This window comes from Danio rerio, chromosome 16 (assembly GCF_052040795.2).
Source record: "Danio rerio strain M-AB ecotype USA chromosome 16, GRCz13ab, whole genome shotgun sequence".
NCBI lineage: Eukaryota > Metazoa > Chordata > Actinopteri > Cypriniformes > Danionidae > Danio > Danio rerio.
In genome coordinates this window covers 9,947,746-9,971,995 of record NC_141036.1, presented here as the reverse complement: position 1 = coordinate 9,971,995, position 24,250 = coordinate 9,947,746, and the positions used below count along the sequence as shown (strand labels likewise).

Genomic DNA, 24,250 nt, shown 5'->3' with positions numbered 1-24,250 from the left:
GAAAATGTGTTTTGTAAAATGTGTGCATTTCTAACATACCTGGGGTTGAAGGTCTCTCCAACATGTTCAGGTGGTGGTAAATGAATGCCTGGCTGTCATGAACTGTGTCCATATCAATGTCTTCCTCTTCCTGTGTGGGAAACTAACACAAGTTAAAAATATTACAGTACACTACAAAATTACACTGCTAAATTTACTAAATGTTCAAAAGACTGACTGTGAAGATTTTTTTCTTCATCTTAAAAGATATAGTTCTGCTTGAAAGTGCGTGTGTACCGCTAGAAAAATCTGTTCAAATAATGTATAATAACATTTTATTTAGTATCATCTTGAGTAAGACATTTTTAAACAAGAGGTTCACATATTGTTCACAAGACAAGCACAGCTCAAATTATTAAAATAATCCACTGCAAATGATTGCATACACTCAAACACAACTGTTAAATTGATACAAATACTCACTGATGCTTCAGATGGAAACACAAGGCTTTCTAGAGCATCAGTGAGCATTCAAAATCTTCATTGTAAATAGACAGATCTCACAATCATACAGTTACTGCACGATAGCATTCAAATCTGCAGAAGATGCTGGAATACTGAAGAATCTGCATGACATTTTGTTTTTGTGAACTACATGTAAACATATTTAATGTAAAATATCTTACGCAGGACAGTACTAAAACATATATATAATTTTTTTTCTTAAAACATGTATTTTGTGTAATCCGTCTTATTCTATTCAAATTCTGTAACAGACACCAGATATTTAGACACCAGGAATTTACTGGATAATGTAACAATAGTAACAATACTTACAATTAAAATAGTCAAGATGTTCTTTTTAAAACAAATGATCTAAGTCAGGGGTGTCCAAACTACGGCCCGCGGGCCATCTGCGGCCCGCAATCAGTTTTGTGACGGCCCGCGAGGCTTTTTATAAATATCAATAGAATCTGGCCCGCTATACAAAAAATGAACTTAATTCAATAAATAACCACCGTGTGTCGCTATCACATGCATTCACTTAAGCAGCAGTTCTTGATATGATCTATCTATCTATCTGTCTGTCTGTCTGTCTGTCTGTCTGTCTGTCTGTCTGTCTATCTATAGCCCCTCTTTGATTTATTTCTTCTCTTTTAAATATTTCCCAAATGATGTTTAACAGAGCAAGGACATTTTCACAGTATGTCTGACAATATTTTTTTCTTCTGGAGAAAGTCTTATTTGTTTTATTTCGGCTAGAATAAAAGCAGTTTTAAATTTTTTATGAACCATTTTAAGGTCAAAATTGTTAGCCCCCCATTGTTATAAAATAACTTGTCTAATTACCTTAACTTGACTAGTTAACTTAATTAACCTTAAGCCTTTAAATGTCACTTTAAGCTGTATAGAAGTGTCTTGAAAATATCTAGTCAAATATTATTTACCGTCATTGTGGCAAAGATTAAATAAATCAGTTATTAGAAATAAGTTACTAAAACTAATATGTTTAGAAATGTGTGGGAAAAAATCTTCTCTCCGTTAAACAGAAATTAGGGAAAAAATAAACAGGGGGGCTAATAATTTAGGGGGGCTAACAATTCTGACTTCAACTGTAGGCTAATTTATATAAATATCTATACATATACAAATATATATGCGTGTCTGTGTGATGTATGTAAAATTTGGCCCGCGACAACGTTTTTTTTTTTTTTGCATCTGGCCCTCGGCCAAAAAAGTTTGGACACCCCTGATCTAAGTAGTAACACCCTCTAACAATCATATTCAGAGCTGGGTACTCACTCTGCTCTTCAGAGTGATTTTAGCACTGGGCTCCTCTTGTAAAACTTGTCCAGGCTCAGGGGCTGAACCTACTGGAGTCTCTGCCTTCCTCTTTAAACTCAGTGGGGCCATGGCTACACCACTCAATGCTGGATCCATGACAACATGCTCTTCCTTCAGCTGAAAAGGATTCATAAAAATAATAATAATTAAAAAAAAATTTATGAACTAAAAAAATTATACATAAAAACGCCTATTTTTTAAAAGCTACATATGGTTCTACCTTTATGTAGAACAGTGCTACAGCTGTATTCAAAACTAACACCAGTAATCTTGCAGTTAGTCAGTAGAAAATCTTTTTTGAATAAAAGTCATTATAGAGCCAATAGCCCCTTTCACACAGTGATTTAATTAAAAATAAATAAAATGACCTAAATATCATGTGATGTTGCTACAAATTTGCTTTTCAAATAAAGCAAAATTGCTTTGTAAAAATAACCAATTTCCACATCCTGACAAAGTCATAGTACTGTTTTCAGCAATGTGTAACCTATATACTTTATACTCTAAAAAATGTTTAGTAGTTTATGACAATTTAATACACAGATTAGGTGATTATGTTGTATGTAATGTAAACATTTTTCTTTTTTTTAAATGTTTACTTAATTAGAAAATCATGCAAAATATGTTTGCTTAAACTAGTTGAGAAATAGCATCATAAGATAAAAATGTAAGTATTTCCATACCATTTTTACACATGTGAATGACACTTTAACCATTAAAGTGCTGTATTGTTATTACTGGAGGGATAGATCAGTGGTAACAAAAGTATTAGAATTACAGTGTTGATGAAGGTCATGCTAGGGGTCATTTCGGGGAGTCCAGGGATCTGCTCAGATTTGATGGTGGGGTTGAGAACAGCTTTTTTCTCCTTCAGGTTCAGTACGAGACCTAACTCTGGCAGCGGCAGACAGGAGGGTCGAGTAAGCCCAAACAAAGTGTAGTACAGGTTCACGGCATCACATCGCAAACGCCAGTCATGGCAGGTACCTGAGAGACATACAGAGGTTGCAAAATAACCAGATTTGTAATGCAAATATTGTCAGACTTTTCAATCAATCAGTGGTCAAGAATCCATCTGTATACATTTCCCCCTCTGTTAAACCCAGACTAAAGTGGAATAATGCATTTCTAATTAAAAAAATGCCAAACAGCATAAAACATTACATAAATATCTATTTTTTTATTTATTGCGGTAAATCATACATTAAATATCAAGGTTTTGAGATACAGCACTTCACTTATAACATGATTTAATACTGAAATTAACCTCAAAAAGAACTATAACTCATAACCCAGAAAGGTTGGGATTTTTGTGAATATTATTTTATATTTATATATTTAACACTTTCTACTATTACAAATAAAACTGCTGTACCACATCGAATAGTTTTATTGTATTTTATCATTTAAGGACCTTCACATCATAACAATTAGACCTGTTAAAAGTTGAACAATCAGATCATGAACGTGTCATAGATCACAAAAATTGGGGGAATCTCAGCTTTACTTTAGTATATGGCAAATAGTCCGAATAATCCTAGTCAAATATTTGCAGTTATGTCATGACATCTTTGATGTTTTAATCTGTTAAAAGTTTTTGTGTGAATATATTTAATTGTAAGGATATTAAAGAAGTAAATGAAGAATGCCATGAAGGAAAAATACATCTGTTGTGTACATTACATGTGTAGATTGTGAAACACACTTAAAGGCAGTAGAGAAATCACAGGGTATGTAAATGCATAAGGATTATGGGGAATAATTCCTATGAATTTAGTCTACAACAGTGATATCAAACTCACTTCTTTGGAGGGCCACACCAATGTACAGTTTAGCACTACATTACACCTACTTGTAAGTTTCTTATAATCTTAAAGACATTGATTAGATGAATCAGGGTTAGGGTTGGAGCAACAATGTGTTGCAGCTGTACTGCCAATAGTTTCTGCAAACCTCCAATTACAAAAATTGGGTTTCAATACAATACATTTTCCCAAAACAGACAATGCTTCTTAAAAAAATTATGCCAAATTCAAAGAGGCATCCAATAATCAAAAGCAGATTTGAAGGCATAGGGAGCTAAACAGCAATTGAACTGTTACTTTCACAATTTCATCTGTTTCAGATCAATAGTCCCCAACTGGTCATGAAAACAGAATTAAAATGAATCATAGGGCACATAACAATGTTTTGAGGAAGAACACATGTAATAATTCCGGAGGGTCTTAAAACAAACCAAATTGAGAGAGAGCATAATAATAATAATAATAATGTGTTTTACCCGAGTTCATCAGCTTCCACAGTTGGTCTACTAAAGCCTCGTTACACAATGATGAATCTGCTGCTTTTGTAAACGGTGGATTCTTGGCAAGCATGCTGAGAATCTCATGCCTAAAATAGGGCAGAAAATAACTGAAGTCTAAAATTTAAATAAATAAAAACATACAGCAGTTGATCATTGAGAATCACTGTTATATACGCAACACATGCTACAGTTTTTTTTTATGAATTCATATGACAATAAAATATTAGTAACAGACTGTAATAAGTGCATGCTATAAAGCATTTGTGTTAAGGAGGGCTCAACAGTGCAACATTTCATAACTAAAAACAGATAAGTGCAAACTGTAAAATCTATTTAGTTGCAAGTGTGCAAATATTAAAAAAAAAATCTCATGTGATCCACGGAAAATGCATCTGAGTGCCAAATTAAAACTTATCTGATGCACACAATGTGCGTCTAGGCACCACATAAAAAATATGTAAAGAGCCATGAGGTAAACACAGCAATTATGAGGTTTACATACATTATCTATAAAGCCAATAAGTTGTTACTTCAAAAGAAAGAGCATGACAGCAACAGTTGATACTGAGGAGGATATGGAAGAGGAGAGCCATGAAATTGTAAATTAGGGGAAAAAAATAGCACAAAGTGAAAAAGTGTTTGATGTTTTTACACACCTTACGTAATGGACTGGGTCATTCTGTACCAAATCCAGAAGCCACTGCAGTTCACTCGAACTCCTATCAACTGTCAATACACAGAATATAAAACTTTTATGATATAATAAAACAATTTTATGTGAATCACTTTGCAAATTTTTTTTATTTTACTCTTTTGAGCTGGTGAAATGATCATCCCAATTTCAACATGGGTCAATACGTTTACCACTATCTATGTTAGCTTCTTATTTATACAATTATTTAATAGAACAGGAAAATAATAAATAAACAATAATAATGCAGGTAATTAAACTGTTTTTGAAATACGGCTGCACAATTAATCAAATGTGTAATTTGATGAATCAAATGTGGAAGTATGTGTGCATTTCATCAGTAAAGCCTGTTCTGTAATCAGTAGTAAATCCAGCACACGCTTTCAGATGGTGCAGCATTTAATACAGAGCTGAAGTTCACTGACAAGCTACGTAAAATCATGTTTATAACTGCAGATGATTTACTAAGGAGATTATAAAATCAAAGATAACTGTTCTGCAACTATGACAGTTTCTCAGTAAATTTACTTTGTAGCCATTTTATCTGAAAGCGTGTGAAAATACCACATTTAATATGTTTTTACTCTAAACTCACTTCGGTCAGGTGTTTGAAATAAGTTGTTCTATGAAATTATTCCGTATTTATGCGATGATAAGTCACACTTAATCAATAAAAGCAGTTAAATCTTGCATTTATTAAGCAACCGCTAAAGAATTTCCTGGCCATTTTACTTCATGGCTGTTTGGAGTTTCTGCACTGTCTGGCCTTTGGAAAAGATTTACAACTGATCACAGAACCATGCTGCCAATGACAAGTGCATGACAATCGCAGCTTTTGATTAATTGTGATTTCATTTTTTATTGTGCAGCCCTATTTGGAATTGCACAATTGTAGTCTAAATTTGTGCAACAATTTCTGTCAATCTTTTTATTTCAAAAGCTACTTGATGCCTTTCAGATTTCACAAAAAAACAACTTAATTTTCTTTGGGGATAATTTATCATTATGATAAAAAGTTATAAATTTAGACCAAATTTGGTCCTACTTTTCTAACTAGCAACTAGAGATTGTGTGGTTTTGTATAAATTAGCATGTACCTCTGGTATAATCTATTACAGCCTCCAGCGCGGCAATCCTCACATCCACAAAGTGGCCATACTCAGCGTAGGACTTAAAAAGGGTGGGGTCACTGGGGATGTGTCCATTCTTCTGTAGCATCCGAATGGCTCGCAAGCAACTATGATACAAAATTGAGAAAACAATGTTAGGGGTGGGTTCACTGCAAAGGGCAAACGTATATTGTAGCATTGTCATCCAGTGTTATTATAATCGAATCAGAAATGGAACACATCAAATTCCTACAGTAATAAGATAATCTAAAATGCAATGCACAACATTTATTTAAAACAATTTGATCAACACAGGTTGCCACTTCAGATCACTTAAATTAATTTAGCAATTTAGAAATAGTGTAGACCAGGGGTGGCCAACCCTGTTCCTGGAGAGCCACGTTCCTGCAGATTTCAGTTGCAACCCATATCAAACACACCTGCCTGTAATTATCACGTGATGTTCAGGTCCTAATTAATTGGTTCAGGTGTGTTTGATATGGGTAGCAACTAAAATCTGCAGGAACGTGGCTCTCCAGGAACAGGGTTGGCCACCCCTGGTGTAGACAATCTATTCTAGTTTTGTTTTTGTTGCTGTAACAGTCATAAACTTGGTAAAGGGATGAATAGGTCAACTTTTCTGACCCTAAAATAGTAAATAAAAGTAAAAAGTAAATGTCTTCCTTAATTGAAATATCTTCTTTAAATATCGTTTTAATTAAATATTGTTTTAATTGAACTTTAAATGAAGGAAAATGGCGGCACAGTGGATAGTGCTGTTGCCTTACAGCAAGAAGGTCGGTAGTTCGAACCTCGGTTGTTTCAGTTGGCATTTCTGTGTGGAGTTTGCATGTTCTCCCCGTGTTTGCGTTGGTTTCCTCCGGGTGCCCCCCCAAGTCCAAAGACATGCGCTATAGGTGAAATAAGTAAACTTAAGTGTCCGTAGTGTATGTGTGTGAATGAGAGTGTGAGGGTGTTTCCCTGTGATGGGTTGCAGACAGAAGGGCATCCACTGCATAAAACATATACTGAATAAGTTGGGGGTTTATTCCACTGTGGCGACACCTGATTAAAAAAGAGACTAAGCCGAAAAGAAAATGAATTAATGAAAACCTCAATTCAGCAACAATGGTCTACTTGGATGTAAATTTTTTAGAGATATAAGGTGCTTTAAAATATTTAGTTATGTAATATTTATGCAATTATTAATTTCTTTATTTTCCCTCATTACAAATGTATTTACTAATGAATTAGTTATTGGGCATTAAAAAGGCCCTCACACTGTTTAACCCACAGTCACCAATATCTACTAAGCATTGCTTGAGAAAATGGTACGTTTATAGGTTTGGAAATTAACCTAGAATTAATTTCTACAAAACACATGCATGTGAAGGAAAACACACCTGACAGTTATGGTGTTACGATAGCTTGGCAGAAGTTTTTCCATGTTGAGAAAGCGTGTGATTTCCTCCAAGATCAGACGAACATCTGCATTCAAGCTGTCCACTGTGCGTACCTCATTATTAATGCTGATAGCAGGAGTCAGTGAATTTGTCAGGGCATCGATCAGTTCAGCCCGGTAGTAATTGTCAGAAAACTGTGTTGGGAAATTACACGATCAACATTTATTGGAGGTTAGAAAAAGTCAGCAACATACAGAAAAACCACATGCTTTAACATTCACCAAAATGTTAACATTTGATCACTTGCCTTGTTTTTCCGGTTGTCGTTGTATTTAATGAGGTCCAGTATAAAGCTCAGGACCTCCCTGGGACAAAGATTCTGAACATCTCTGAGCTGAGCCATGGCCACAGGTATAGTCTATAAAAAAATATTGAGTCTGCTTGAGTGTCACCTAAAAAAAATTAGTCACTGTAAACACATTGGTTTCCTTATAATTGATCCACACATTTAATGTCTCCCCCTTTTAAGGTATAAAGGTGTCAATTGCATGGATTTACCTTTCATTTCAATTAATCTATATTGTTTTCAACACTGTATTCAATTATGTATGTATTTATTTTACCATAAATCCTTTTTTTATACAATCATTGCCCGCATTTTAAGTCATTTTTGTATGCAGAGGCTGCATTAAAGTGTTAGTTCACTAAAAAAATGGAACTGTACTCTAAATACACTATTAATATTTCCAAGCAGTACCATTCCTTTATGGGTTTTCATTTTTAAAGATTATATTTTGAACAGATTTTTCAAAATATATTATTTTGTATACAACAGAAAAGAAGTAAATAATAACAACAAATTACAGTTTTGGGTGAATTTTCCTTTCAAGGATGTCCATTCTGCATGAAAGATAGCTATGAAAGCACAATCTTATTATGCTGATAAAAGTGAAAAGTCTGTCTGTGCTGTGTAGTTATTGCAGGTACTTGATATCTGACTCTGCAGCAATGCCAGTGCTGTCACTACTAAATCATACAATCATGGTTAAACCAGCGCTGACACTAGCTGTAACTGCAGTATACGAGAAACGTATATGAGAAACAAAATAAGATAGATGCAGAGACGGTATCCTTTAAAAAAAAAACACAAACCTTACTTTAATTTATTGTGAGTTAACACGTACGAGGAATAGCTAACATGTATGAGTAATAAAAACCTCAAACTTGGCTCTGTAATTAACACTTCTCAAAAACACATTTTTGGAAAGAAAATATTTTTATAACAGAAAAAAATAATAATATTTTATATATATATATATATATATATATATATATATATATATATATATATATACATATATATATATGGATGGATGGATGGACGGACGGACGGACGGACGGACAGACAGACAGACAGACAGACAGACAGACAGATAGATAGATAGATAGATAGATAGATAGATAGATAGATAGATAGATAGATAGATAGATAGATAGATAGATAGATAGATAGATAGATAGATAGATAGATAGAGATATCTTTACAATTACTCATACCATGACAGAATTTTGGTTATACTACCCATCCCTAAAGTTCATCATAATGAAACAAAAATGTCCTGATTGATCCCATACCTATAAATAGACTTCTGTGCACAATTTTAAAAAGTATGTTAAATTCTACAAAATCACTACAAAATCATTAAACTTTAAAGTAAAAAATGTAGGCTCATCATATCCATCTTTTTTAACTACACAAACTGCTCTTTTTAATAATGTGCTTATTGTTTTCAGTGGCTTAGTAGGCATTGCCACATACTTCAAAATAGTAATTAAAATATGGCAACACAAGTGAACTCGTAGTCAACTAATATATACCTATATTGAGAGACATTAGGAATGATTATTAATTATTATTTTGTTAATTCCATATTTTCCTTTTGGAATCAGGTGTTACCTTTTGCAGGAAGTAGCTCTGAAAACTGATGAAGTTGTTGGTCTTGACGATGTTTGGGCAGCTTTTGCAGCAGAACATGCGTGTGAAAAGAGACTTCATGGCTGGGGGGCCAGTCCAGGTGCTTACCATGGAATTTGCAATCTAACAGTGTAAAACATAGTTGCATTTCAAACCTAAGTACTATAATTTCAAACAGTATGCAATGTCAACAGCTAATTCAATTGACCAATGAATAATCAATATTGTGCTATAAGAAAAATAAACTAAACCCAGGGAAGAAAACTCACATGGCTTAATCATTAAAGATGTCTCTTACTAAAATATGCAATAGAAAAACAATGAAGGATTTAAGATATTTAAAAAAATCCACATTTATTATCATTTTAGGCTTTGTTTGTAATGTTAAATTAATGTGCACTCTGTGAGCCACAGGAATAGCCTGCTGCTTTCAACACAACTCACAATATAAAATACTGATACAATGCCATATTGTGCAGCTTGCTTTTAGGGATGGTTGTCTTCAATACCATTGTTTTTTTTTTAGCCCAAAAACAAAATACTTCTGTATATTGATTAAAATCCACGTTGAGAAAAAGCTGAAAAAAGAAATGATAGACAATAAGCATAATAATGCTTGTCAACACCCATCTTACTTGTCAACAACTGTCATAAATGGAGAAAATCGTACACTTGTGCATAATTTTAGCCCTGAATTTTACTAGCTGACAGGTTATGAAAATCAGGCAGCGTGGTCTCTGCCTTACTGACTGCAGTGTAACTGACCAACTGCCAGGTCTCTACGTGAATAAGCCTGAACTCTTTCCCATTAGTGACTTACAAGAACTAGCATGCTTAATTCCTGTGGTTCCTCAGTATGAATTTCACACCACATACAAAAGAATTTAGACGGAAACACTAATGATAATGCATTTGGTTTAAGTGTAGGCTTATTTATCTATAACTCTTTCACTAACTGTGGTTTAATGAAAGCCTTAAAGTCATCAGACTCATTATTTTCTCTTTTCAACAGAAAAGCAGTGCAGTCAAAAATCTTTTTGGCGTTATCTGAAACAAAATTGAAATAACGTTTTCATTTTAGTATGTTATAAAATGCAGTATATTAACATCAGCAAACCTGCATTGTCATTCAGCCATTACTTGCCAATTACAAGATTTCAGTGTCGGCAGAGAAATCATTGTAATATACTTTGCCAAACTTGTTACAGACCCATGGCATAATTTTACACTTAAAATGGCTGTGCTGCTTAATTTGTTATATTTAAAATGTAAGCATTTTTTGAGTTATTGAATAAAATTAAACTGTATTTAAAATTTTTGGTCAATGTAATGCAGGGTTTTTCAAAGTCTAAGACAGTGGGCCTCCCTTTTGACACAACTTATCCATTGGCGCCCCCCTCCTCCCAAACATGCACGCACACACACACACACACACATACACAAATTCTGGAGGTTTTCCTGCTACCTCATCATGCTTGGTTTCAAGGTGTCGCCGAAGTTTAGCGGGTCTCATGCTGTCATTAGCCAAAATATCTTGACAAACCACACTTAAAGGTCGTGGTTCATCAGCTGGTCCTGTCCACAAAACCCTAAACTCAAATACTGATGATCATATCGTCGTCTTTTGGGTTTAAGCCCTGAACTTGAAGGCTTTGAATCGGGGGGTCTCAGAAACCAATCCATTGCATTAGCAGCATGATTAGCAGGCATATACCTGTATTGGCGGGCTTGCCAAACAGAAGCGAATTCACAGCTATGGCCTTCTGGGTAAAAAGGTTTTCTTATTTTTGACGTATTATTATTTTAGCTTTGTTTAATTAAAACGTTTAAAAATAATAAAAAATACATATAATAATTAAACTTAATAATTATATTTTTATTATAAAATATTTTTCCCGCGCCTCCCCTGACATGCTCTGGCGCCCCCCAGGGGAGGCGCGCCTCACACTTTGAAAACCCCTGATGTAATGCATCCTTGCTAAATCTAAATGCTAAAGTCATTCATTAAAAAATAAATAAATTCTTAAATTAATTAATTAATAGCTGACCTTAACTTTGCAAAAGTAGTGTGTGTTACATTGCTAAATTGCATCTTATTTACTTTCTACAAAAAGAATGTCATTTTACCTTAGCCAGACAGAAGCAGGCATGCATGCGGACTTTATAGAAGCACTGGTCTTGTTCTAAGATATCTGTAAGAGCACGTCGTGATGGTGGTGTTGGAAATTTTTCTAGAGCCAATATTGCCTCCTCCTGGGCCACTACATCCCTCTCGTAGCGCAGCTGGTACTGCCACATGAAATCAGCCTGTTCAAACTCCACCTTCCGCAGGATTGACATGTCTGGATCAATTCGGATCCACAGCAGAGGAGAGTCAGCACTGTGACATCACAACAGAAAAGTTCATTATTATTATTTTTTTTTTTGCAGATATGATAATGAAATGAGTTCAACCACCAATTTAAATTCTGTCACTAAATACACACCCTCATGTTGTTGTTTTATCATGTCACTAGCTACTTGTCCATTAAAAATGTTTCATACATTCAGTTAACGTTTTTTTACTATTACTACCCTTATTGTGCTTAATCACAGCAGTTGGAATTTAATTATGTTTTGAAAGAATCGTGCCAAAAAAATGAGAGAAAATTGTGAAATTCCTGATCGGATAAAATAAAATTAAAATTAAAAAAATTAAGTGGACCTCAGAGCATATTATACATTTAAAAATGCAGTTCATGACACCTTAAAACAGGGGTCTCAAACTCGCGGCCCTCAGTGCAATATTTTGTGGCCCGCGCCGACCGCTGTACACTGACAGAATCAGCGGAGCGGGGAGAGAGAGCGCTCCACGCACCACGCACCCCGCCCCTTTGTTAGACGCTGTGACGGGCGGGAAGTGTTAGGAGGGAACTCGCGCCGGCCAGAACCAAGGTAAGCTGTTCCCGCCCCTGCCTGCCACTTAGCTACCTATCTACAGCCTGCCACCTACCTAGCTACAGCCTGCATCTTATATATATTATAGGTAGATACAGACTGGTACAGACTGATGTGACTGGAGTGGGGTGGGGGTGTTTTATTTATACATATATACGCCTTTTTTTTTAGGTGAAGGAATGGAAGTTTTGAGTGAGTTCCCCCAAGCCATACTGAGGGTCTCAACTGCTTCCGCTCTAAAGCCAAATGTGGTTCAGATTTGTGAGAAGAAGCGCTGTCAAGTCTCTGGCAGCAAGGAGTAGGCAAAAGATGCCATGCTCATAAGAACTGTTCATAATCTTCACTCAATGTTCTATTAATGTTCAGGACACTTCATGTTCAGAAGAAAAAATTAAAACTGTTAATAATGACATTTGAGGACTTTTTTTTGTGAAATCCCTTATGCGGCCCAGCCTCACCCAGACTTTGCCTCCTGCGGCCCCCAGGTAAATTGAGTTTGAGACCCCTGCCTTAAAAGATCCTTGATGTAATGAAGCTATAAACTGAGCTATGTGCTATAAGAGCATAAGGCTTACTCCATGGCTGACAAGTCCATATCAACTTCTTCTCCATTCATCAAAGGGATTTTCTTTTTCTTGTTCCTGCCAAAAGTAATCAAAACAAGTTATAATAATTTCTATATCGGTAAGTGCTGTATGGAAAAACTAAATGCAATTAAATTAGATTTTTTTTCATTACATTTATTCTAGATACAAAACACCACCTTCTGCTTTTGGAGTGGCAGGGAATGTCATGTTTGAGACTGTTCTCCTCAATCTGCAAAGTGTGGTTAAATGACCCATCCAATTCCTGTACTGTCACTTTTATAGGGCCCTAAAACATGGACAAAACGATGTTGGACCACATAAGACTATTGTAGTGTCTTCATTAATTACATAAAGCCATTTATTTTTCCTCTGTATGCATTTACCACATATTTCTGTGTGCCTGATGATGTGTAGTCCTGGCGAATCTCTAGTTCCAAAACATTTCTTTTCCTGTTAAAAGCAAAACTTCCAAAAAATTTGACCACTCCACTCTGGTCTCTGAGGCTGATGAGTCAAAGGTAATAATATATTGGTTAACTACAATAAGCTTATTACAGGAAGTTCATTCCACTGTGGCGAGCCCTGATAAATAAGGGACTATGCCAAAGGAAAATGAATTAATGAAGTTTATTACAATAAGGTCATTGGTGGGAATACACCTTATACACTATCATTCTGCACAGCGCCACTACAAGGCAAACTATATACATTTTATTGGTGTTGGTTAATACTGCATTGTTTTGAAAAAAGAAATAAAAATATAGTTAAAACATAATATTTCACCCAGTCCTAGGTTCTACTGTTTATTAGTTATAACCTTCATAAGCAAGCCCCCTAAGTCCCAGCAGTTGCTGCTAATTGCACATCATTCCAGTCATTACATGGCTATGCACCTTCAACAGAAATAAAAATGTTGGTGTCATTATCCATTATCTAATATGTTCATTATTCATAATTAATAAAGGGACATCAATATCTGATGACAGAATGCATACGCTGAACAAACTGAATTAAGTATTCCCAAGTGCTACAAAATAATTCAAGAACTCCAACTTCACTCCACATAGAGGCGTATGCATTTGAAGGATACACCCACTGCTTGATGAGTGGTCCTATGTCTTTCCCTGATACATTGGAAATGGATTTGAGGAATCCAGATGTGGACACCAGCATCTGGCTCCACATGTGAGACTGATACTTCTGGGATGAGGCAGTGCTGGCCAGACTCAAGAGCTTGTTGAACACCTGATAGGAAATTTGAATGTTCAGACTGTAATTACAGTATCTTATCAGAATATGAATAGCCACAATAACAACCAAAAAACTATATAGAAAAATTGTTGCAAACTATTGTGTGGGGTTTGTCTAAAAGGTGAATTGAGAGGAATTGATAAGATAAGCCACTAAATGTATAATGAGCAGTATAATGAAAAATACATCTCTCAATGAATTATACAACTTCCATGTTACTATACCTGCAACATGAACTCCATGCTAATTCTGTTTTCGATGAGCCTCATGACCAAGTGGGCCTTGCATTGGAACATCTTGTAATATTCCCAGGACAGTGTGTGTGGGTGTTTGATGGAAAAATGCAGGTGGGGTGTTGGACTGAAAGGAAAACAAGACATCATATGGAAGAGCTTTTTCATAAATTTAAATGAGCATGTTTGAAAAATATTTTCGAAAAACTGAGGCTAAGGTTATACTTGTCTTTTTCTTTCCCTCCAGAGAAGGTGGGATGTAGCAGGACTCCGCCAATCTTTAGCTCATACTCCACAATCTTGTCCAGTTCCTGTAGATTAGAAAAGTTTATAAAAAAGCAATAAACTCTACAGGTTGCCATCTGTGCAACAAAGGCAATCATGAAATTTACCCACTACTACTAATTTCATACGCAACTGTCAGTGGTATTATAGAAAAAGGAAAGCAATTCAAAACAACAGCAACTTGGCCATGCCAACTTTCTGCAAAATCAATAGTTTTAGATCTCCGAACTTCATGTGGTCTTCAGAGCAGCTGAAAGATCAACTGAAAATCACGCTTCTCTGTCTGGCAATCTGATGAATGAGCCTTGGTGTTTGCCAAGTTGCAAGGAGAACAACACTCGCCTGACTGCACTGTACCAAGCTAAAGTTTGGAAGAGAGAAGATTATGTTGTGGGGTTGTTTTTCAAGGGTTGAGCTTGGCCCCTTCGATCTAGTGACAAGAATTTCCTTCAGCATACCAAAAAATTTTGGACAAATTGTATGTTACCAAAATTGTGGGAACACGTGAGGTATAATCTTTTCCACTTTCAACATGACTGCACATCAGGCCTCAACCCAACAGAACACATTTGGGATAAATCAAAATGTTGACAGCAAGCCAGGCCTTCTCATCCAACGTCATGACATCCCAAGTGCACTGCTAGATTCTAAATCTTGTGGAAAGCATTACAATTTAAGTCACAAAACCTAATCCTGTTGTAAACTAAGTGAATATGGCAGCAAGCGAGTTATGCTTAATTTTAATATACAGTTGTCGACATTCAACAAGACAAAATTTTAAATTTGCATAGGACAAGAATTGGAGTCGTTCAATAGTTTTAGGAGAACTTTGAAAAGATGTGATGATCCACTTCAAATGGTGCCCACTGTATACCTTATAGAAATCCACACAGATGTAGTGTCACATCTGTAAAGATTCCTAATTATTGTTTTATTATTCTAATTAAATTTCATGTTTCACAGAATAAATAATGTTCATAATGCCTGTGAAAACAAATAAAAAATCTGACATTATTTCTGTTTTTTAGTAATAAAATAACATTTACCTTTTTTCAGAAATCGGTGTCATATTGCAATATTTGCTAGTAAAAAAATCTAACTCGGCAATAAATAATCATGGTCAGTGCATCACTAATATACATACACTTAAGAATAAATGGCCAAACAATTTAGAAACTTTGTGCTGAATAATGTGCACATGAGCCCATACATTTGGGCTCTGCCCAAATTAAGGTGCTATATTCTAGGCATCAAATTTGCCTCGAAAGAGAAATCAGGCTACACCTGAGAACTGTACCAGCATATTGGTATGTTTACTGGCACAGCCCTACAGTTTAAAGAGTAGTTTACTCACCCCTCACCTATTCAAAATCTGACTTTGTTTCTTCTGTTGGACACAAAATAAGATCTATTGTAAATTGCTGGTTCCTGGGACCCGTCAACTTCCACTGTAATTTTTCATACTATGGAATTCGATGGGTCCCAGCAACTAGCATTCTTGAAAACATCTTTTGAGTTCAACAGAAGAAAGAATTACATAGAAATTTTAAACCACATAAAGGAAAGTAATGGGTATGTGATTTTAATTTTTGTGTGAAGCATTTAAAAAATGTGGGCATTTAAACATATCCATCTGACCACATGAATCTATACCTCCTTAATCCAGTGACGATACTCATTGACTCCAAAGGTCTTCTTCAGATAGAGGCCATAAATATATCCTGAAATTCCTTTCAAAACCCATTCATCAGCCCTGCAAAACAAAATACAATATATACACCATTAAATGTTCAGGTTACATCTTCAGAATAAAAGCAAGTGACATACATCACAGAAATGCAACGCTCATCAGCAGTTCATTATATTTCTGAAAGCATATTGACGTGTTTGAAAGCCATGTCAAATTTTAGTGACAATTAGAACCGAAGTCTGTATTTTCTAACTACTTATAACATCTGTTAGACTTTTGAGTAAGAGGATGAAGCACAATAAAATGTAAACAAAACTGAGACATCAGCACCATCCCCAATAACAGCCGTTTCAAAAGACGAGTCATACTGCATGTGGCATGCTATTGCTTGCTATCCCTTAAGCATGTCTATTTCTAGTTTTGCTTAATTGTTTGTACTGGCTGAAGCAGTCTGATTTTTTTTTACATTTCAGTACATTAGAATAATTATATAGATAATAGTTAATGTTAAAAATATGAATTAGGTCTAAAGGTTTTATGCTTATTTGATGGCTTTTGTTTGTTTCACCTTTCTTCTTTGTTCTTGAAAGTTTTTCTAAGGCTTTTTTAAAAATCAAATCGATTTGTAAATTATGTTGTATCTACCTAAATTAAGAAATATATCATGATATACATTTTGGGCATATTGTCCAGTATTATGTTGTCTAGAACTAATGTATGTACATTAATTGTGAGCATAGGTTCGAAATAACAAAACTGCTATAACATGCAGTTTTGTGGCTGGCAATAAACATCAAACTACTTGGCTCTGTTATTTCTACATGCTTACCAGGACATCCTAGAGATGAAGCAGCCAAAAAACTGCTGGGCCAGGGCTTGAGCCAGAAAGCTCCTGGTCATAGGAGTCTGATCTATGATCAAACCACTGTGCAGCAAGTTGGTACTGCGAAGAACAAACACATCAAACAGTGCATCAACTTGATGCTGAATATAAAAGTCACCAAAATTTAGAAGTATATAATGTAATTAAACACATACCTGAAGATACTCATCGATGCATATGATGAGACCTGCACATAAGCCTCATCCACAAAGACTGTCTTAAAGCAAGAATAAGGATAGCGGCAGGTGAGGATCTCCTCATAGAACTCAAAAATCTCATGCAGGTAGGACATGGTGTGCTTCAGAAGGGGCAGAAGCTGAGGCAGGCAAAAATGAGTCACCTGAGAAGACAAAACACATCTGATTTATAGCAATTTACTAAAAAGTAAACAATAAAATCCATAACTATGGAAAACAACAAATACATAAAGTTATTTAATTAAAACATGACATGAAAAATTGTCAAGATTCTAAAAATCATGTATTCTAAAAACACACAATCACAAATAATACAGTGCATCCGGAAAGTATGCATAGCACTTCACTTTTTCCATTTTTTTTATGTTACAGCCTTATTCTAAATTGGATTAAATTAATTTATGCCCTCAAAATTCTACACACAATAGCCCATAATGACAATGTGAACTTTTTTTTAATTGTTGCAAATTTATTACAAATAAAAAAAATCTGAAAAATCACATGTACATAAGTATTCACAGCCTTTGCTCAATACTTTGTTAATGCACCTCTGGCAGCAATTACAACCTCAAGACTTCTTGAATATGATGCCACAAACTTGGCACATCTGTTTTTGGAAATTTTTGCCCATCCTCTTTGCAGTATCTCTAAGGCTCTATCAGGTTGGATGGGAAGCGACGGTGTTCAGCCATTTTCAGATTTCTCCAGAGATGTTCAATAGGAATTTGGTCTGGGCTCTGACTGGGCCACTCAAGGACATTCACAGAGTTGTTGTGAAGCCACTCCATATTATGGCAGTGTGCTTTGGGTCATTGTCCTGCTGGAAGATGAACCGTCGCCCCAGTCTGATGTCAAGAGCACTCTGAAGCAGGTTTTCATTCAGGATGTCTCTGTACATTGCTGCATATATCTTTTCCTCTATCCTTCCAGTTCCTGCTGCTAAAAAACATTCCTACAACATGATACTGCCACCAGAATGCTTCACTGTAGGGGATGTATTAGCCTGGTGAAGAGCGGTGCCTGGTTTTCTCCAAACATAATGCCTGGCATTCACTTCAAAGAGTAAATTTTAGTCTCATCAAACCAGAGAGTTTTGTTTCTTATGGTCAGAGTTCTTCATATGCCTTTCGGCAAATTCCAGACAGGGAGTGGCTTTCGTCTGGCCACTCTACCATACAGGTCTGATTGGTGGATTGCTGCACAGATGGTTGTCCTTCTGTAAGGTTCTCCACAGAAAAACGCTGGAGCTCAGACAGAGTGACCATAGAGTAATTGATCACCTCCCTGACTAAGGCCCTCCCCCGATCACTCAGCTTAGATGGCCGGCCAGCTCTAGTAAGAGTCCTGATGGTTCCAAACATCTTACACTTATGAATGATGAAGGCCACTGTGCTCACTGAAACATTTAGAGCAGCAGAAAGTTGTCTGTAACCTTCCTCAATCTTGTACCTCGAGACAATCCTGTCTTGTATGCCTTTTCAAATCATGTCCAATTAACGGAATTTACCACAGGTGAACTCCAAATAAGCTGCTGAAACATCTCAAGAATGATCAGTGGAAACAGAATGTACCTAAGTTTAATTTAGAGCTTCATGGCAAAGGCTGTGAATACTGATGTACATGTGATTTTTCAGTTTTTTTATTTTTTTATAAATTTTCAACAATTTAAAAAAAAATATTTTTTCACATTATCATTATGGGGTATTGTATGTAGAATTTCGAGAAAAAAATGAATTAAATGCTTTTTGAAACAAGGCTGTAACAAAAACAAAATGGAAAAAGTGAAGCGCTATGAACACTTTCTGGATGCACTGTATAAGCCTTATTTATTTAACTCTCTCAATTTAGGAATTCTGGATGTTGTACTAAATCTAATGTCTGACTTGTGTATAGTTAGAATACTAAACATGACAATCAAAAAGAATATTAGAATAAAAAGGTGTTAATGCAAAAAATTTAGGATTTATTGGGATACCACCTTTGACTTACAAAATAGCTTGTAAATTGTTCTTTTTCCATTCGACCACTTTTGAAACGTTGCATTTATTTTAGAGGCCTTTTGACCAGAACATTCTAAGATCCTTTTTAAATCTAACAAATCAAATTGCCAAAACTTTAGGGCCCACCTTCTTCTCTGGTCAATGCGCGCGTTTTTTTTTTTTTGAAAACGAAAAAAAATTTGATTTCTTCACAAACCTCATGCATGTAGGGGTCCACAAGAATCTCAAAGGGTCCTACAGCCATTGAGATGTTAGGGGCCGCAGTGGGAATTGGCAGCATGTAGTGATATGTTTTCTTGCGCATGTCATGGGTGTAAACAGTCTCGACTAAATCCCCACATGAGACTGCCACCATGGAAGCATCCACTGTAAATTCCAGCTTCCACGTACACAGCTCAGAGTATGAATCCACACATGGAAACCAGAAACTAGTAGAGAAAATTGGAAAAAATTAAATAAGCAGAAATATTATTATTAGCATACAGAGGAACACTTGTTTCACCGATGACATTTACATTTTCCGAAATTCTCTTACAGATTTACAACTAAAGACATTTAACCTTAAACCCAATTCAAAAGCACAGTTTTGATAAAACAGGACTGTAATCTAAGCAATTTCCTGAATTAACATAATTTGGTCATCTCTGTGGCAACAAACTAAATCTTTAACCTATAAATTATCTTCAATTTCAAGAATTAGAACGTCTGCAGCTTACCGCGAGGAGTTTTGGTTGCCGAAGGAGAAGACATGGGCTGCTCTTTCTGCCATGTTTCCTTCCACATCAGGTACTACAAAATGCAAGCCTCCTTTTGGCTGGTCCAATGAGAATTCAATGTACACCTTCATAACTTTCATCTCTGAAGACAAACACCAGGTCAAACGGATTATTCTTATTGAAACAATCATGCCATGTCATGTTCCTATCTATCCATCATATTAATGAGATCTGAAATTGTTATTTATTTGATGGCTCATGTTTATTTCACCTTCTTGTTTGTATGAAGGCTAATTAAAATCAAAAGTTGAAAATGTATGTATTCGAACAGTTTTATTTCCAAAGTATTATATAATTGTAAAAATTATACAGCAGGAGGTTTCACAGACTTAGCAAATTAATTTTCCAGACTTCAGATTTGTACAGATATTCATAATGGCCGTTCTTGGCATTTTTTCGGATGCTTTAAATTATATTGATATCAGAATTACATTTTATAGACCCAAATTAAGAAATATATTGTGATATAATTTTTTGTCCATTTTGTCCACCCCTACAAGTAACTTAAAACTATTTATATTTATCATCAAATCCTTTGTTCAGCAAACAAACGATTTTGAAATTTAAAAATGTTTCAATAAACAGAAGTAATTAACACTTTTTCAGAACCTGTAGTAAATTGCATTTTGCATATGCTGCTTTATCTACTCACCATCCCCCTGCTTCCAGAGCTCAGAAGGAACTTTAATAGAAAGCTCCCCATTCCCAGCATCTGGATCCACAGCGCTAACTGCTGCCGTGTAAGCACTTGAGAAATAGTTCAGGTTTCTCCTGTTAATGACAAAGTAATAGCTTAAATATACACAAACATTATTACCAATGACAAGCTAAATAGTAAGAGATATTCATAAGTGATGCACTGACTCAATATGCCATAAAACCCCCTTTTTCGTTTCAAGTCTACCTCAGAATTAAAAAAAAAAAAAAAAGAGGGGAGCAAACAACGGTTGTGTCACAAAATAAGACACAAACCACGAGGAGATGCATTTTATAGTTTACAAAGTTAAAATGCAAATAAATAAACCATAATTTACTTCCCTGCAACATTTGTAATTCATAATTTCTTATACACATAACCACAATTTATATGATTATAAACATGTTTATATAAACACTATAAATGGGGAGGACTTCTGAATGCAGACACAGTGGATAGCAGTGCAGCAGGTCTATCTATTCCACCCATTAGCCTTGCCGGTGAACTGGAGGATTTAAAACATAGGTGAACATAGATGATGTGTCTAAAAGGGAATGAACTCAACTGATAAAAGACAAAGTCCGTCACTCTTCATTTCTCCTACAGCTCTACCGACAAAAATGCTTGCTGCACATAAACAGCTTTGCTGTATCGGCCAACAGGTAGTGTATTAACTAGGAATGCAACAAAATTCAAACTTTGGACTGAAACATCTGGATGCACTTGGACTAAAATAGAAAATGCTTAGTAATAATTATTTATTTGTGTATTAAATAACCAAGGAATTTGTCAATAACATATTAATAAAACATATTTAATAAAAAGTTAATAAAAGAACCATTTTTAAGTAACAATAAAATCTGACAGAAATATACAGTTGTGGCAAAAATGATTAGAACACGTGACATATTCAAGAGGTTTCCGTTGTTTTTGTTTAACTGACCTTTACTATACTCACAAAATATGTCAATTTAAATATTTATTTACAAAGTTCACACAAAAGTAAAGCACAGAACATAGCCTAATATGTATGAAAAAATAATTGACAGAATCGTAGAAATGCTGGACTAAGATCGTCTAGGGGGACGAATCGAGATTGCGATCTTTTTATGATTAATTGTGCAGCGATATATATATATATATATATATATATATATATATATATATATATATATATATATATATATATAAATATACATACAATATTTTTTTACCTAAAATCAAAGTCACAATTCTGTAGATGTAAAATAAAGGTTATATACGAGTAGGCTATTATTATTATTTTTCAAACATAAGGTAAAACAACACTAATAACATTAGGCCTATGTGTAGTTCTACTATTTTGTAAAGACTTTGAATCGTGGACTTGGAAAAAAACATATCAAATGCTTGCCGTAATCATAGTTTTAAATGTGGTATGATTATTTAAATGATATTAGTGGTTTGGTTTCACTTTCACTGCCTAGCGCCACTCATGGCTGCCGTCGCTTAAAAAAAAATACAGGCAAATTATACTTCCCGCGAGGTTCCTAAATGATCGCTCTGTGCAAAAATCTGAACATAATTTTCAAATTTATTACCTGTTGTTCACTAAAGTAGACCTCATTGGCAGGCAAGCATGCATCCACTCGGTAGTAAACAAAAAAGCGCATCAGCTCAAGTGCAATTTCGTGGTCACGAATACATCATTACATTAAGATCGAAATGACATTTTGCAGTGAATTATACCGTATAAATACAGCACGTGACACTTTTAATGCCATTTGGAGGTGTCCAGGTTGCTAAGCAACAAATATAAAATGAAATGTGAAGACTTAAGTCTCGATTTTGCAACTTTTACAGATGGCAATACTTTTCTTAATGAAGTACCTCAATCCAAACTCGCACTCCTACTACTCAAAACTCAACCTACTGTCAAATGTGCATTTATTAACGACAAAATTCTTACAGCATCAAAACCATCAAAATCAGGTGTTGTTGCCACCATCTGTAGAACTACACCAGTATCAATTATATAAAATGTGAATCTAAATGTTTTTGTAGTTGTGGTGGTTGCTTGTTTTTTTATGTGGAGCCAATGAAGTAAATAAAGAGATGAGCTGAACTTACTGCTTAGACTCATGATGGCAGACCTCCAGTGTTGGGTCATTGTAAATGAATGGAGCTTCAAGATCATTCACTCTGACCCTGTAGATTCGGCATTGCTTGCTGTTCAGTTTAATGCGGTTCAGGTTCACCACTGTTGGAAAGATGGTCAGCTCCACATAACCCTATTCAAATAGACAGGCAGATATAAAACCATGAGCTTTCAAAAATACTAGAACATATATCAGTGCCATAACAAGACAATAGAGGTAAAGTTGGTTTTATATTCGGATATTCAGACATTCTCCTAAACAATATAATTTCATTAAAGTATTCTTTGCAAATTCTAAATAGGGAAATCATATTAGCAGCAAATGCTTATCAAAGTACAACATTGTTCACAATCAATTAGATAGTATTAATGTTGTTTAGAAGTCATACTTGCAGGCTAATTCCGATCGATAGGGACTACTGAATGAATAAATGTGCGAATATAAAATCAACTTTACCTCTATAACAAGACAGCATAACATTACAATCTGACATTTTACAACTATACAAAATTAGCTTAATTAATGGCTATAAATGCATGTGATTACTGGATCATGAAACCATGAACGTCAATTTAAATCTGTTCTTAATAAAAATGCTGTTAAGACGTATTGCAAATTTTCCACATACATCATGCCTCGCTGTTTAAATTTTTAATAGACTGCATACAAAGTCCCTTAATATTTTCTGCTTCATTCACATAACGTTCACGAAGAAATGGAAATTGCATACTCACAATGACAGACTTCCTCTGAAAATTTACATTGTTGATGCAGACAACCTGATGGGTCGTATAGAGATAAACAAAGAGTAACGTAAATAGCGATCATCAGAATTAATTCTCATGTGCAATGTAAACACAACTGTGATTAACGTAAACGTTACGTTAGTCAATTCAGTGAGAGACAAAACGTATTTGATACTTATAGTTTATATGGTCGTGGGCTCTCAAAGCCCTTGTCTTTCTTGCGGTTCATTCTTTCTTCGGTTTATTCACTTAAACCCTGGGAAAAACAAAACCAGTGTTTTGGTTGAATATGTTTTAAAAAAACTAAAAACAATTTTCTTCTGGCTCAAAAATACCTTAAGTCCATTTCGTCATGTCCTTATTTGTTTAAGTGTTGTTATAACATGTACCGACACTCTTCAGTTTTTTCTATTATGAAATTACCAACAAAACAATTTTCGCCCCAAATCTTTAGCCATGTTGTTGCTTTGCTCTGCCCTCCCGCGCCGAGTTCCTGCCTGGATGTTGTTGTTCTTCTTTTTTT

At 35.1% G+C, this 24,250-nt stretch overlaps 1 protein-coding gene and 1 long non-coding RNA gene across 5 annotated transcripts in view; both read right to left on the bottom strand.

Annotated features, from left to right (window-relative positions):
- Positions 1 to 24,250, bottom strand: part of LOC147833274 (uncharacterized) — a 331,056-nt gene that overhangs the window by 178,952 nt on the left and 127,854 nt on the right. The window lies entirely within an intron of this gene.
- The window catches only part of taf2 (TAF2 RNA polymerase II, TATA box binding protein (TBP)-associated factor), a 25,197-nt gene extending 947 nt beyond the window's left edge, over positions 1 to 24,250 (bottom strand). Inside the window, 26 exon segments of one of the 4 annotated variants that reach the window (NM_001003835.3) lie at positions 40 to 130; positions 1,783 to 1,941; positions 2,603 to 2,811; positions 4,106 to 4,215; positions 4,786 to 4,855; positions 5,918 to 6,057; positions 7,333 to 7,526; positions 7,640 to 7,750; positions 9,290 to 9,430; positions 11,435 to 11,687; positions 12,820 to 12,885; positions 13,008 to 13,117; positions 13,215 to 13,329; positions 13,922 to 14,076; positions 14,307 to 14,442; positions 14,541 to 14,626; positions 16,254 to 16,353; positions 17,120 to 17,233; positions 17,329 to 17,513; positions 19,567 to 19,798; positions 20,087 to 20,228; positions 20,799 to 20,917; positions 22,953 to 23,113; positions 23,716 to 23,770; positions 23,907 to 23,983; positions 24,063 to 24,250. In NM_001003835.3, the coding sequence (NP_001003835.3) occupies positions 40 to 130; positions 1,783 to 1,941; positions 2,603 to 2,811; positions 4,106 to 4,215; positions 4,786 to 4,855; positions 5,918 to 6,057; positions 7,333 to 7,526; positions 7,640 to 7,750; positions 9,290 to 9,430; positions 11,435 to 11,687; positions 12,820 to 12,885; positions 13,008 to 13,117; positions 13,215 to 13,329; positions 13,922 to 14,076; positions 14,307 to 14,442; positions 14,541 to 14,626; positions 16,254 to 16,353; positions 17,120 to 17,233; positions 17,329 to 17,513; positions 19,567 to 19,798; positions 20,087 to 20,228; positions 20,799 to 20,917; positions 22,953 to 23,113; positions 23,716 to 23,770; positions 23,907 to 23,956 (3,304 nt within the window). In that variant the 5' untranslated portion in view covers positions 23,957 to 23,983; positions 24,063 to 24,250. 4 annotated transcript variants of the gene reach the window in all.